At 49.8% G+C, this 16591-nt stretch overlaps 1 protein-coding gene across 1 annotated transcript in view; it reads left to right on the forward strand.

Moving 5' to 3' along the window:
• LOC144139994 (phosphatidylinositol phosphatase PTPRQ-like) overlaps nt 1-16591 on the forward strand; it is a 42220-nt gene extending 25629 nt beyond the window's left edge. The window contains exon 4 of the mRNA XM_077672211.1: nt 16365-16591. Within this exon, the coding sequence (XP_077528337.1) occupies nt 16365-16513 (149 nt within the window). The 3' untranslated portion in view covers nt 16514-16591. The remainder of the gene's footprint in view (nt 1-16364) is intronic.

The raw sequence follows: 16591 nt of genomic DNA on the forward strand, positions 1-16591 counted from the left end.
CGGTCTGTTTGGCGGGCCCGGTCGATTGCGTCATCAATTATATTTTCTGCGTAATTTTGATTCAGAAGGGTGTTCTTTAGATTTTGCGAGTTTCTGTCAAATTCTTGGACATCAGAACAGATTCGGCGGTATCTGTATGCCTGGGAGTATGGTATTCCAACTTTGCAATGTCGTGGGTGGTTTCTGTCAAAATGCAGGTACTGTTGGCGATCCGTGGTTTTTTTGTAGACGGTGGTCGCGAGGGAAATGCCATGTACCTGAATGGTTACATCCAGAAAGTTGATAGTATCTTGAGATATGTCGTGGGTGAACTTGATTGATTGATGGAGGCAGTTAAATTTTGAAATGAAGTCTAGAAGGCTCGCTTTGTCGTGGTTCCATATCACGAATATGTCATCTAGAAAACGCCTTTAAAACAGTGGTTTCTTTTCTTGCTTCTCAATGAAAGGAGTTTCCAATGATGCCATAAAAATATTGGCGTAATTTGGAGCCATCTTGGTTCCCATCGCCGTGCCGCTGATCTGAAGGAAGTGCTTTTCGTTGAATTCGAAGTCGTTATAATTTAGTACAATGGTTTGAAGCGTTGCGAGAGTTTCGCTCTCTATGTCTATTGATGGGTTGTTTAAGCCAGTAAAATCTGCCACGGTCGCTGCAATGGCTTCCGAGTGAGAATATTTGTGTACAATGAACAGACGTCCAGCGTCACCAGAAAACACCCTGGGGAGATGACGATACCAGCAATTTCCTGTAGAAAATGGCTGGTATCTTTGATGTAGGATGGGAACGTAGGGGGGATGTCCTTAATTATGTGATTAATGAAGCTTGAAACTTTTTCTGTCACCGTCCCGTTACTGGATACAATGGGTCTGCCCGGGTGGTTGCTCTTATGTACTTTAGGTAGCAAGAAAAATCGACCAGGGACAGGATGTTCCGGTGACATAATTTTAACCATCGCGGCAGTTGTATTACCTTCCGTGACAAGAGATTTGAGGGTGTTGTGAATTTCACTTTCATAGAATTTTGTGGGGTCATTTGGTAGCTCATTACAGAATTGTCTGTCGCTTAGTTGTGGCATTCCCTCTTCCAAGTATTCAGACCTGTCAAGTATAACAATGGCTCCCCCCTTGTCCGCTGGTTTGATAATTATGCTGGTGTCCGCTTGAAGGGAATTTAAAGCTGCTCGCTCTTCTACTGACAGGTTGTTGCGCCCGGGTTGGTGCTGTGGATATGCCCGGATTACATCCTTCTGTACAGCCGCTATATACATATCTAAGTGCTGGTCTCGTCGGTCTTTTGGTGTCCAGGATTTGTTTGACGCACCAGGCAGTTGTGTTTTTGTGTTGGGGCGGTCATGGAAGTATTCCCGGAGACGCAGATTACGTGCGAATGTGTCCTGATCCTCATATAGTTGGAACTCATTGAAATTTCCGGAGGCTGGGCAAAATGTCAAACCTTTTGAGAGAAGTTTTTCTTGAGCCGGGGATAATGTTTTGCTTGACAGATTTACCACGTTCATTTGTTGTGCGTTCACGGGGCGAGATATAGCATCGGGACCTGGGGTGACGCCTACGGGATGGGTTGGTTGCACGGGGTGGACTATAAACTGTGGGGAAATGTTATGTCGTTGCAATTTCTTGATTTTTTTGTTGTGATATTTCTTTCCTCTTTGTCGTGTCAAAGTTTTTAAGTTCCTTGCATTCTAAGTCGGATAAATTCGATTGCGACCTCTCTAGAATTTCGGCAACTAGAAGCTCCATGGCCCGTCTTCGGCTGTGCTGCGAAACAATCTCCGTGAGACCCACCGACGCATCGGGCAGCACTTTCTCCCATTTCGTGATTTCCTCCAGATTAAATGTGCACATCGAGGGTGTGCAGGCTAGACGAAGGCCTTTTGGTGCAGCGTTCTGGGTGACGTATGTTTCCAAGTGAGCAGCATGCAAATCAAAGCGAACACGCTTGTCGATTAATTTCCTAATTGACAAAAAAGAGGGGGACCATGCATGATCAGGGCGAGCCGTACCTGTCTCCACTGCAAGTGAATTATCAGCCTCCCGGCTTGGTTGCGACGCCGCCTTTGTGGCCAGGTGTGTCATGTAGCGGCGTTCTGGGACTGGCGGGGCTCGGGAAGGCGTGGGACGGGGCGGACGTTGTGGACACGGCAGGCACGGTGGGCACGGGGGAAAGGGGGGCAGGCCGGCCGGGGGAGACGCTTGGTCATGGTTGTCCGTTTCTTCTGTTAGTCGAGGCGCGGAGGCCCAACGCGGGCGATGATAGCGCAGGCGCTCCTTAAAGTGTTGCGCCAGGACCGCGACGCCCTCGAAACTCGCGTGCAGCCCGTCGGCGGCGAGGAAGCGCCAAGGAGGAAGTGTCAGGAACCCATGGTCTATGTAGAAAATCGAGGGGCCCAGTACCCCTTCACGGCACAGCTGTCGAACCTCACGGGCGTAGCGCTGGGCCTCCGCGTTAAACCAACGAACACAGTTTTGGTTGGCACCCCCTCTGCGACAGTTGGGGGGGGGGGCGCGGAAGAAGGAGGCTGAGAAGGATGGTCTTCATCACCGGGCGACGTTGTCGTATCCGCTACACTATTCGCTTCAACTCCGCCACCGCCGCCGCCGATCCGCGCCGGGCTATGTCCACCGTACCCACGTGTAGGACAAGGGTCTCCACTCCGGTGGGCAAGTACTCCAGGGTGGCAAGGACATCCTCGAACATCGCTCCGCCGTAGGACACAAATCGCGGTGCAGAGGTATTCCTTGGGTCGAAATGATTGAAGACATGTCTGATGAGTGAGTCACCAACGATTGCTGTTTTGATTTTGGATTTGGGAAATCTCCGGGACAGACGTTCAGTCGCGGGTTTGCTGGCAGCCATAGTAAAATATAGAGATCATGAGGTTCGATGGGCCAGTATAAAAATAGTGAAAGAAGTCGACTGACACGTTTCCCGTTTTTGTTGGCAACAGTTTCGGAGTTAGAAACTCCTTCTTCAGGGCTGTATTTTTATTTCTCACATTGCGTCTGTATACAAAAACTTCTGTGAGGGAGGGTTACTTCCCTCATCCCTGCAAGAGAGGTCGCGGGTGAGGGGTGTTTCACACAGTTTGAGCAAGTGAGGCATTCCGATTCGCTAGAAAGGTGGAAGGTGAGGGAAGGGGAAAGAACACGGACGGAAAGGCAGCACGAAAACACGTAACAAGAGGCACACAAGCAAACGCAAGATCAAAAACAACAGTCCTGCGCGCTCTGCAAATGGTGTAAAAGTAGTCAGCGGGAAAAGAAAAGGGGAAAAAAAGAAAAAAAGGGGGGTGGGATGAAGGGAGCCGGACATAAGATGGCGGCACAGGCATGGATCTTCGATTCGGTCAAACTCCCAAGGCCGCATGCATGCACGGCTCGCCCAGTCGACGCATGGTCCCCGCGCCATACTCGGAATTTTCTGTCCCATTTTCGGTTTTGTTTTACTACTGGTTAACCTACAGAAGCTCTCGTCTTGGCGCCGCTTCGACGAAACCGAGTGGTGCAGCCAAGCTTTGCTACGCGGACAGCGAGCCGCGGAACAAGTCACACTGGGATTTGGTTTCATTTGCGGCGCATTCTTCGGCCGTTTGTCTGTCAGTGGTGCGGCGGTCATAATTCAGGCCGCTGTGCGTCGGCGGGCGCGCGGAGCGCGCTCACAGCTGTTCAAGGTCACTGATTAGTCTGGTGGTGGTTGCCGAACGGGCGGGGAAGGGGGGGGAGGGCGTTTTCCCCGTTTGTTTTGCTTGACTTCGTCCCTAAAGCGGGGTTTCCTTTTTTCCTTCTTGCGAGTATGGCGAGTATGGGGCGGGGAGTATGGCGCCATTCCGAGTATGGCGCGGGGACCATGCGTCGACTGGGCGGGCCGTGCATGCATGCGGGCTTGGGAGTTTGACCGAATCGAAGATCCATGCCTGTGCCGCCATCTTATGTCCGTGTCCCTTCATCCCCCTCTCTCTTTTTTTTCTTTTTTTCCCCTTTTCTTTTCCCGCTGACTACTTTTACACCATTTGCGGAGCGCGCAGGACTCACTCTTGTTTTTGATCTTGTGTTTGCTTGTGTGCCTCTTGTTACGTGTTTTCGTGCTGCCTTTCCGTCCGTGTTCTTTCCCCTTCCCTCACCTTCCACCTTTCTAGCCAATCGGAATGCCTCACTTGCTCAAACTGTTTGAAACACCCCTCACCCGCGACCTCTCCTGCCGGGATGAGGGAAGTAACCCTCCCTCACAGAAGTTTTTGTATAAAAACGCAATGTGAGAAATTAAAATACAGCCCTAAAGAAGGAGTTTCAAACTCCGAAACTGTTCGCAACAAAAACGGGAAACGGGTCAGTCGACTTCTTTCACTATTTTTATACTGGCCCATGGAACCTCAAGATCTCTCTCTCTCTCTCTCTCTCTCTCTCTCTCTATATATATATATATATATATATATATATATATATATATATATATATATATATAACAAAGAAATAAGGGTTGGCAGTCAAGAAAACCTCGGAAAGCAAAGGGGAGGATATGGTAGATCATTGAAACAGATTAAGAATTTGGAAAGAAAGAAAGAAAGTGAAGAAAAAATGCCCGCCAGGTGGGATCCGAACCCACGACCTCCAGAATACCGGTCTGGTGCGATTCTGGAGGTCGTGGGTTCGGATCCCACCTGGCGGGCATTTTTTCTTCACTTTCTTTCTTTCTTTCCAAATTCTTAATCTGTTTCAATGATCTACCACATCCTCCCCTTTGCTTTCCGAGGTTTTCTTGACTGCCAACCCTTATTTCTGTGTTATTTTCAACGAGCCCCTCATTTCCTATTCTGATTCGCTATATATATATATATATATATATATATATATATATATATATATATATATATATATATATATATATATATATATATATTTTATATATATTTATATATATCTATATATATATAAATATACACATATATATATATACCTTTTTTCCCCAGTTTCTTTCCGTCTCAAAAATTTCTTCAGCTGTTTCTATGATCTACTACCGTCTCCCCTTTGCTTTCCGAGATTTTCTTGACTGCCAATCCTAATTTCCTATTTCTTTCTCTCTCTCTCTCTCTCTCTCTCTCTATATATATATATATATATATATATATATATATATATATATATATATATATATATATATCTTTGTGCATAGGACACAAAATACCTTAACTTTATTGATGAAAAAAATCCCAGAAGTCGAAGAATCGGGTCACGGGTCCTTTTATCACCTTGCTGAAAATTTGAAACTTCTACCACTGCAAAACAACAACTACTACGGTATCGAACTAGGTCGTCTTATGTAAAAAATTTGCCTACTGTTGGGAATGAGCATCCCACCGCTGCCACCACTGTTGGGAATGACGATCCCACCGCTGCCACCACTGTTGGGAATGACGATCCCACCGCTGGTACTACTGTTGCGAATGAGCATCCCAGGGCGGTCGCCAAAGTTGTGACTCGCCTCCAGCTCGTCACCGATGTTGGGAATCAGCCATCCCGACGCTGTCACCGAGGTTAGGAACTGGGCCATGTCACCGCCGCCTCCACTGTTGCGACTGGCCATCCGAGCACAGTCACCGGTGTAGCGACGTTGCCTTGCTCCGTGCGCTATCGACGCGGCGCAGAGCCGAGCAAAAGAAGTTCTCGAGCCGACGAAAACTTGAAGTAACATTTATATACAGTATGTACAGGGTAAGCAAACGTTACATGACTCGCACAAAGGCGACATCACCCTTTTCACTCGGTGCTTCCGAAGAGACTGGTGCCGGAGAGAAGCCGCCGAGGAATGCCGACGATGAGAGCCTCCGGGCTTCTTTTATAGCCCGGGAAGTTCGTTGTGGCCCCAAGAAGTTCGAAAAGCTCCAATCAGGGCTCTCGCTGCCTGAAGTTTGAATTCCGACGAATGGTAGCGAAGCGGTGAGTCAGATGCGCCGCCAATGGGGAAAGGGAGGCCGATGCCCCCGCCGTCTCCGTGACCTCGCCTCCGGCCGTAGCGCGACATGCCCTTGTTTGGTCGTTGTCTGATGCGGGATTCGGCCGCGCGGCAGCGTTTCGGGATGCGGGATTCGGCCGCGCCGCAGCGTTCTAAGATGCGGGATTCGGCCGCGCCGCAGCGACGAAAGGGAGAGGCGTGACTCAGCCTCGCTGTCGGCGCGTTTCCTCGTGCAACGCCTTTGGGCCAGGCGCTCTGGCACAACAGCACCCCCCCCGCCAAACAATGCGCCGTGAAGACGAGCTGCTTCCAAGTGGCTCGGATGCTGGGCTCGCTCGTTCGCCAGGCTCGTCCAGGTCCACCTCCAGTGCCCCAGGAAAGGGCGGCTCCACCATGTTCCTCTCCTTGAACAGGTACCACCTGCCAGGTCCGGATCACAGGTACCTCGCCATGCTGCCCAGGTGTCTCGACCAGCTTCGTGCGGCTCTTCCGGTCTGTCCTCAGCACCGGTTGCTCATCGTTCTGGAGCTTGCAGAGAACCGACCGACAACAGGCAACACCCAGCGCAAGCAAGCACCCTCTGTCCTCTGTCAGAACACCAGACTCTAAAACGTGACAAACTCTCCTAGCTTAGTGTCTATCCCAAATTTGGACCCCTACACCAAGAGACCCATGCGGGACGTAAAACTCCTAAAAGAAGAACTCACACTAAGTGTCAAACGTAACACACAACATTAAATGATAACTAAGGTTGATTACTTGAAATCACGCGGTGCGGAAATAATCAACTGAGGCAGCAAATGAGGGCAATAATTTTGCTCCCATATACCTGCTACGATGCGAAACGAAAGAAGCGAAACGAAAGACTCGGGGAGGACGAACGCAGCCTTACTTAGAACGCACGGCTTAGTGCGTCTGAGTTAGCGTTTCCGGTTACATAGCACGCAACTTCTGCACTACCGACACGTTGCAGCCACATTCGTTTCCGGATGTACTGTAAGCCTCTTTCCTGCAAGTTAGCTTGCGGCTGAAGTACAAAACTGGTCGTCGCATCCTCTTGGCATAGTAAAGCTTCCATGCCACGATCGCTCGATCGCACTGAATAACGGACCTTTCGAAAAGTCGGGAACCGTTAGAACTGGCTCCTCGCGCAAAACTCGTTTCAGCGCTCAAAACGCGTCCTCCTACTTTGTGCCCCATTTCACCTTCACTGGCACAGTCGTTCTAAGATCATCACTAACGGACTAGCCAGTGTGGAGTAATCTTTCACTTAAGTCTAGCCCTATCCAGTGAAACCCGAAAAACTCCTTATCTCTGACGTAGTCGTTGGTCGGCGATAGTTCACGACTACGCCTACTTCAATTTCGGACGGTCTGCGTCGGCCGCGCTACCACCGCCACATGCTTTAGTTACGTCACTTCGGCGCAACCTACGTGACACTTCGATGGTTTGATTGGTAGGTCTGCTTCTTTGAGCCTGCTCAGGACGACTCGTAAGTGCTCTACTTGCTCCTACTCAGCGCGTACTCTCACAGGCCACGAAACACCGATCCATTAGTTTGGACTCAAGAGGCCACACGGCGCGCGTTTGAGACCGAAACGCAACATGACGGGACGGACTGTCCGAAAGGGGAAACAAAGAACGCAGCGTTACAAGTAGCTCTTCCCAACAAGATAGTTTCGCCATTCGAAACGCGTTCTCTTTCCCCGGTCATATACAAGCCTCGCAAAGCCGACGCCCGTAATCTCGCGCGGAGCTGACTTCAAGGCTAACATAGCAGCAGGCACGCATGCCTCTCAATCGCGTTTCCGCTCAAAGCAGAAAGCTCTGAACGTTCGCTTTCGCCCTGGGGACCTTTGCTCCACTGGGTTGGAATGCAGGTGAAAGTGCCCCACCTTGCTTTCAAGCAAGCCATCATAAACTGGGGACAACATCGAGTCAGCCTCGCAACACTCGGCCACCTGGGTTTCCCCGCCGGTGGGGATGACGCAACCCGCTTCGGCCGTCGGCGGCTCCACTAAGCTGCTGCCAAAGCTTTCCGGACGCTCGCCGCTCGGCCTTCTTTGCTCGCTCGTCTCTCGTGTCCCGCTCCCAGGCTTAGCCACAACATCGCCAGAGTTAGAGCTCGCACCCGACGGAACGCTTCCGGTTTCCGGGGGCTCTAGCGGCCTCGTCTGGCTAGCCTCGCTGTCCAAGGTTTGCCGCGAAACCTCGCTATCTTGCGCACTGTGCGCGATCGTGTTGGAAGCCGTCTCTGAGGCCTCCTCTGATTCTGAGCGTTCTGCCGAGATCGTTGAACCCGAGACCGACACATGAACACCATCAGCGGACCCGCACGGCCCTCTATCGGACGTCTTAGAAAGTGCATTATCTACTTTGGGTACGCTATTGTTCTCCGAGACGGCGGTACAGTCTCTGTCAGCTTCATTCGCTACGAGCTCACCGGATTTCTCTGTCGGCCCTGTCGGTAGCGCTTCGACCTTGAGCTCGTCTTCGCGTAACCGCTCATCAGAAACCGGTGACAACGTATCGTTCGTCTCGCCCGGCTCCGTTTCTCCACTGAAGGATTTCGCGCAACCCCGTCCTGTTGCTGGCGGTTCCACTAGCCTACCGCGACAGTTTTCGGTCGGCTCGTAGTTCGGGCTAAGCTTCTCGGCGTCCTTTCGCCTCTCGCTCGCTGGGGCAGAGTCAACATTCTCCGAGAGCCTCCCCGCTTGCGAACTCGAAAGTACCATGCCCTGTGCCATGCAATGGCCACTGCTCGCGGACTGTGCGCGCGTTTCGAAATCTTTATTTCGAAGCGGCTTGTCTGCCTCCGCGCCGTTGTCGCCTTCCTGGCTGGCTTCTCTGTCCAAGAATACGAGTGCGGTCGCTTCTCGTTTGGCCTTGGACGCTCCGTCTTCCGGCCCTCACCTCTCCACAACGAACGGCGGCAGTTGGTCCTGACTTCTCGGACCGCCCGCCTGAACCGTTGGACAAGTCATGTTAGGCGCCGGCGAACCCTGCCGGAGCTGCGACTCTAGCCTCATCAACTCGAGCCACTCGAGCTCCCTTACGGCTTCCCGTTCCTGCCTTTCGGCTTCCTCCCTGCGTTCCTGTCTTTCGGCTTCCTCCCTGCGTTCCTGTGTTTCCGCCTCCTTGCGCTCACGGTGCTCTTTCTTTTCGGCTTCCTCGCGCTCACGGCGCTCTTTGATTTCAGCCCTGGCCTCATTGACTTCCTCAGCGGTTACGTTCTCCTTCCGCATGATCTCAAGGATCGCATGCTTCCGTTTCGCACGGCCTAAGTCAAGGCACAGCTCCTCGCAAATTTCGATGAGTTCCTTCACTTTACGGTCCTCCATCGTTTGCACTGGCCTCTTGCTGCTTACCCACGTTAGAATTCCCTTGCCGTTCCTATACTATCGCGCTACTAGTAAGGCACGCGCAAGTAATTCTCTACGCTCCTTTGTTTACCTCTCGGCACTAGCTCTGGTTTCAACACACTCTCTAGGCATGAAACAATCAAAGCTATGTACAGTGCTTTACACAGCCCTTCTCTAAACTACTATAACCTGTTCTACAGAAGTCTGGTGAACTGAGAGAAAACGTTGAGCGCTTACCACACCAGGTAGTAGCCGTTGCCGGTCGATCCTGCAGCTGCCATCCACTGTTGGGAATGACTATCCCACCGCTGCCACCACTGTTGGGGATGACTATCCCACCGCTGGTACTACTGTTGCGAATGAGCATCCCAGGGCGGTCGCCAAGGTTGTGACTCGCATCCAGCTCGTCACCGATGTTGGGAATCAGCCATCCCGACTCGGTCACCGAGGTTAGGAACTGGGCCCTCTCACCGCCGCCTCCAGTGTTGCGACTGGCCATTCGAGGGCAGTCACCGGTGTAGCGACGTTGCCTTGCTCCGTCCGCTATCGACGCGGCGCAGAGCCGAGCGAAGAAGTTCTCGAGCCGACGAAAACTTGAAGTAACATTTATATACAGTATGTACGGGGTAAGCAAACGTTACATGACTCGCACAAAGGGACAGCACCCTTTTCACTCGGTGCTTCCGAAGAGACTGGTGCCGGAGAGAAGCCGCCGAGGAATGCCGACGATGAGAGCCTCCGGGCTTCTTTTATAGCCCGGGAAGTTCGTTGTGGCCCCAAGAAGTTCGAAAAGCTCCAATCAGGGCTCTCGCTGCCTGAAGTTTGAATTCCGACGAATGGTAGCGAAGCGGTGAGTCAGATGCGCCGCCAATGGGGAAAGGGAGGCCGATGCCCCCGCCGTCTCCGTGACTTTGCCTTCGGCCGTAGCGACATGCCCTTGTTTGGTCGTTCTCAGATGCGGGATTCGGCCGCGCCGCAGCGTTCCGGGATGCGGGATCCGGCCGCGCCGCAGCGTTCTGAGAAGCGGGATTCGGCCGCGCCGCAGCGACGAAAGGGAGAGGCGTGACTCAGCCTGGCTGTCGGCGCGTCGCCTCGTGCAACGCCTTTGGGCCAGGCGCTCGGGCAGAACACTACCCTCAAATGATTTACCGTACTTGTGTTTGGCTTGCAGGGCAAGCTTTTAAAGTAAAATTCTTGAATTAATTTTTTTTAATATAGTGTAAATGTAGGGCCGATTTTATCCCAAATAACAGAGCTAGGGAGTTCAAAAGTTTTATTTTTATTCTTCTATTCTTTTTCAATCTTCGTGGAAATTTTAGTTTTTCTGCGGTCAAGACGGTTATAGTTCGAAAAAGCCCTGTACTGCAGCTAGATAACGCATTTTCGTATATTTTGAAAGCCAAATAAAAAAGGGCGATCTCTGATTCCTTCAAAACTTTCAAAACTTAATTCCAAGGTTGCCCTCTATCACCTACATAAGACCATCTTGCACTGTTTTTGTTCTTTTGCGTCTACAAAAAAACAAATACGGCCTAGTTGGCAGAATTGCGGTGAAATACTCGAGTGGTTTGTAAGATGCCTAGGACTGCAATTTTGGGCGAGAAATGATCGTTACAAACATGGAATCGTTATATAATAATTGCGGTCACCATGCTTTGTTAAAATGACGCGTGAACAAAGTACCGAGCTTTTAACAAGTTTTAGCAAAGCACCCCAAGTCGATCGGTCAAGCAAACGCACTCGCTCTTCTGGATGCATCTTTTCATGCTCTACTCAATGTTTTCGCGTGCACGCTGTGCAGGCCTACTCGCACATACAGACATCATAACATGAGATCCGGAAATCTCAGGAGCGACCGGGTAGCATGGGCTCTGCCAGAGCTGAGCATATCTTACAGCGCCAGGGGAAGCGTTCCGCACTAAATAAATAAGTACTGATGGATGTCGGTTGAACTTCCTGCCTAATTTTAGTACTATATGACCCAATGCTTCCCAGTAAAATTAAAAGTATGAAACAAAACATATAAGCGTTGCCTTAGCCTACGTGAACGATAGCAGGAGGCGGCTTGAAAGCACCGACCAAGCTAGGAACTCTTTCTGCTTGTTCATCACCTCCTGTGATTCACTCTCATCGACAAGCACCAGGAGGCTCAAAGGCCCAAAAGTAGTGAGGATCGCGCACTTTGTGCTGATTATTGTAGCTGCATAGTGAAAAAAATGTCTCCAGACGTTACTTCCGTAGCAAGAAAGATCTCGATATTGAAACCAAAGATCCCGTAGAGCCGAGAACCCAGCACGTACATCCTCTACTGTATTTAAAGTGACTAGAGGGCTGGCACCCTGAAACTGTTAGCATCTGAAACGTTTTCGTGGCCGATAACCCGCCATTGGCTATTCGATCAGCCTTACGGCCCTCCTCCTTCATGGTGAAACGAACGACAGTAAGGACCTATGGCCTCTTCGGTGATACCACAGAGATCCTCAGGAACCAGTTCACGTAGACTGAAATTTTAAATTAACGTACAATGGCACACTGGTGTTATTTGTGAAGTTTGAAAAGAGCGCGAGCACCAGATCAGACACATATTATGCATGTATTTCGAACAAGATCATATTTTACAGTCTTGGTTCATTGAAGACATTCTTGTATCACTCCATCGCTATTTTGTGTTTTATTCGAAATGTTACCGCAATATTTTAAAGCCGAGCGGTTAAAAAAAAATGAAGGAAGTTCACACTTACGCACAGGACTTGAACGTAGTGAAGCTGTACGCAACCTTCCCGACCATCACGACGGTATAAGTCCACGATTGCAGCCGATTAGCTACCACTTCACTGCCGCAACGACTTTTACTCCATCGTTGTTGCTGTAGGCGTTAGCTTTTTTCACTTTTTCGGAAGTGATATTCACTGGACGTGAGCTTTGAGGGGCGTACGCTATGACGTGTCTTTCTCGTTCCGAGCAAGTGCTGCCACGATTGCGGCGAAAGCAGTTTTTGTGACCGATCTCCCTAAGTGGGTATGTTTTGCTTGACACACGTGTGTCTGGTATGTTGGGCGCTCGCCGAGACGCACGCGCACAGGAGCGATGGGCATTTTCTTGTTTTGTTTAACTGCTGGGCGGTCGTCATTATCCTGACCCCTTTCCCTAAGTGGGAATGCTTCGCTTTACAAAAGTGCGAAAGGGATGATGGGCAGTCGTCACAAGGCAGGCACACATGAGCGCTAGGCATTTTCTTGGTTTGGGTTACTGCCGGTGGTTGGCGCGAGGGCCGCGCTCATGTGCACGCACTCGATAATTTCTTGGTATTTTTAACTGCGGACACAAAAAAACTGCGATTTGCTAAGGGCTTCGCTCTCAAAAGGCCAGGTCTCGAACTGGGTGGTTGAGAAGCAACAAGTGGATAATTACGTAGAAGACCAAACTTTTGCTATGAACGTAAAGCTTCAACACGAGATTTAGGTGCGATTTACTCGATACACATTCCATTTCAACAAAGCATGCTTACCGCAATGTTTTTTGAATGTTTGTCTTTTTGTAACGGACATTTCGCGCTCTACATTGAGTTTATAATCTTCTGACTTAAGGACAGAAAGTTGGGCTAGTTGGTTAGACGATAATGGGGGCATTTTACTAGCGCAAAAGACGGACCACACGAGTAAGAAAAACAGAGGACGAACGCTACACATGAACTGGATTTATTAGAAAATGCACATACACACCATAACAGCGGCGCACGCGCAGGTGAAAGAGAGAGAGAGAGAAAGAGAGAGAAAGGGACACTTATTAATCAACACGTGGGCGGGTTAATCTTTGCAGCAAGAACCTCAGTTCGTTAGTGGGCAATGCCAGGGAAGGGGTGCTGATACACTCGTCGCCTTCTTGATGGATAGAATAAGCCTCACAGATTTCACGTTCACGTTGGGAGCGTGCCCTGTACAGGACCTGTGTTTTTTTAATTCTTGAGTAAATTTGCACCTGCGACAATGGTCGGCCAAGTGCCCCCATCTCATTACAGCCAATACTGCTGGGCGATGCTCTCTGAGCCTGTCATTCAGGCATCGCCCCGTCTGACCAATGTAACATACACGGCAGTCCAGCGGAGTGCAATAAACTACACCAGTATTGCTTGGCAGAAAGCGCGTGGACTGCTTCTTCGAGCACTCAGGTTTCGTTTCATTGTTCACCTTGTGGCACATTTTCACCAACTTGTAGGGAGCCGAAAACACAACGGGCACTCCGCGTTTTCCCTCCACCTTTTTGAGGTGATGCGAGAGCTGGTGGATGTAAGTCTCACTCTTTTGGACGGATCATCTCCCTCAGCATTGTGTCTGGCGCCTTTTATTTTGGCGACAAGGCTCTCAGTCACACTGGCAATGATTTCTTAGGGGAAACCTGCACTTATTGAGCGCTTGGCCTGTGTCGTGACGCTAGTGCCAACCTGGTGTTGACAGGCCTTATCTAGAGCAAGGCGCGGACAGCTTTTTCCTATACCCCTTTTTATAACTTTTGAATGGACCGAAAATATAGCAAAATGCGTTACCTGGCTGCAGTAGGAGTACTTTTTGAAACACAACCTTTCTCACCGCGTAAATTAAACTTAGCACAAAGATTGAAAGAGAATACCATAATACAACTAAATTATTTCAACGTCCAAGCTTGTTCAGTTGCAAAAGAAAACGGCCCTACAGTTTTGCAATTTTCAATACTTTTTCAATGTAGGAAGTTTTGTAAAAAAACACTTCGCTCTGCACGCCATACACGAATACGGTAAATCATTATAGACTAGGCAAATCCTTTACATAACAAGAGCTATGGCGATCGCCGCAGTAGTTTTTAGTACAATGGTAGAAGTTTCAAATTTTCCCCGACCCGCTCAACGAGCCAAAGATCCGAGTCAATTCAGTGAATTTTTTTGAGGAAGGGAGCATTTCTTTTCCGCAAAGTACCTACAGATATGTTTCGGCCTCTGCACCAGGAGTTGTATATGGAATTGTCAATATTAACGACGCGATCGAACACTCCTGTCTGATCTCCATGAAAACACCCCGCGATTGGTAATTTACAAACATTTGTGTTTGTAATACGCGTGACCATTGTTTTTTGAAGTAAACCTACATTCCCGATTATCACAAATTTTAAAGTAGCGTCAACGGTAACGTTTAAAGTGGCCTGGTCACTTCTAATATAATTTTCTAAAACCTAAGGAAAGGCTATGAAATAAACGTATAGAAACGCTCCCTCCTTTGCGTGAATTCAAAATGTAAATTAGAAAAAATTACACCATTTCCCCGACGGGAACTGTGTGGTGATGCAAAGCATCTCGGAGTTCCCAACCCCCCCGTCACTCGCGCGACCGCTTTCGCGGCGCAGTCGCGTTGACAAGTGGCATCCGGATCAGCTTGGCGACGCTGGCGTTTCGAAGCGGCTTCTCGTTGGCGAACCGCATCCGGATCCACTTGGAGACGCAGGCGTGCCGAAGGGGCTTCGCTTTCTCGCAGTGTGGTATCCGCTGCTCGACGCGGGCGTTTCGAAGCGGCTTCACTTTTGCCAGTTCGCTGACAGAATTGTTGGCGTCCATTCAGTTCATCGGACAAGCAGCAACTGTTGGAGAGGTGCACGGAGAGGAGAAGAAGAGGAGCAGCGCGCACGCTATCGCAAAGCTGGTGGGGAGAGGGGGAGAGGAGAGTGGCGTTATCGCACAGCTGGTGGGGAGAAGGGGGGGTGCCCATCGCACAGCTGGCGTGTTGAGAGGGAGTGAAGGAGAGCGGCGTTATCGCACAGCTTGTAGGAAAAGGGGGAGAGGTGCGGACGGACGCCGACGGATGGACATAGCCCCAAGCAAGGGATGCTTTGCATCTAAAATTCAGCACAGCTTGCTCTACTGGTGCAAGGCTGAATTAACAGCAAAGGTGGGGGCCTCTCTCCTTTCGTCGGAGACCCGTCTGTGGTGCTTCACAAGGATTTCCGAAATTACATCTGAAAGTTCTCCATGACTAGCAGGCCCGGATTGGTTCGTCCACAGGCTTTAACATCTCTCCCAAAGTGAACCGTATTAGCACAAGCTGGATTCCACGTAACCGGCTTCGTGAACTATCGGTCTGTGGTGCGACCTTGTTGCCTGTGCTACGCACAGAAAACACGACCAGACGAGTAGCGGCGACTAGAACAGCACGCGAAAGATCACGCCACAAACGCTAGGCAGAGTGTTCTGGAAGATGGATCCGGCTGGCTCCGGGCGCTTCTGGCCCACTGGTTAGTTATCGGATTTCATGGCGTAAAAGTGCAGGGTTCAACTCCAGGGACGTCCCAACAGGGACCTCCCGCACTCCCAACAACTGCTCGCGGCCTCCTTACCTCCTCGCCCTCATCCCTCAGACTTCTTGGTCCCGCCTTTCCACCCTCTTCACTCCGCCGATGATGATAGCTTTCTAGGGATGCTCACGGTTGAACTAACAGCCTATAGAGCTGTATTGTTAAAATCAGCGAATTGAACCGCAGTTAAGAGCACCGAACTCCTGAATTCACCGGAGGTAGTCAGACTAGTCGCCATTAACATGAAAAAAATTTCTGGCGCTGTCGTAAGAATCGGGATTGGCCCTAAATGATTAAAGAGGAATATAAGAACAAGGTTAAAACAATGCCACGAAGATTTCGGAGAGCATTGCACATTAAAGTGTAATGTTTGGAAACGTCTTACGCCTATATCCTAAAGAGTAAACCTCGTTTCCTTGGTCAGCATGCCTTCAAACTCTGAATCCAGAACTTTGAGCGCGAGAAGAAGGATGCACTTGTATACTGCAGAATATCGCGCAAAAATATCGTTGCGACAAATATTTATTATGTTCATAACAATTATTTTATTCGTTGAATACTACCCGTGCATTACCAATGTTGATACCTGATAAGGATGCCTGTTCGAGAGTTGCCGTAAAGTATTTGAAAGAGGGCATTTCGTGATAACTGGAAAAACCTTTTATTTCTGACGTTAGAAGTGCCTCGCCTGCTAATGCTACATTATTTTGTTTTTTACAGGCTTGCCGACTGATCCACAGGAATGCTCTTTCTCCGTCTCTGCTTTTCACGTGGGTAACGATGGTGAAGAGCTTCGTGGGAAGCCAGCAACGCTGACCACGCTGTACCCGCCTGCTCTGGCGGCCACTGCAGCGTATTCGTCTCCTTAAAAAATCTATATAAATACGGCTATAGAATACCAGTCACTTCAGCGTAAAACGCACGAGCCTCTAATATATTTGTACAAC

Source organism: Haemaphysalis longicornis, unplaced genomic scaffold (assembly GCF_048455015.1).
Source record: "Haemaphysalis longicornis isolate Haplotype H1 unplaced genomic scaffold, Haemaphysalis longicornis Haplotype H1 scaffold_5, whole genome shotgun sequence".
NCBI classification, from domain to species: domain Eukaryota; kingdom Metazoa; phylum Arthropoda; class Arachnida; order Ixodida; family Ixodidae; genus Haemaphysalis; species Haemaphysalis longicornis.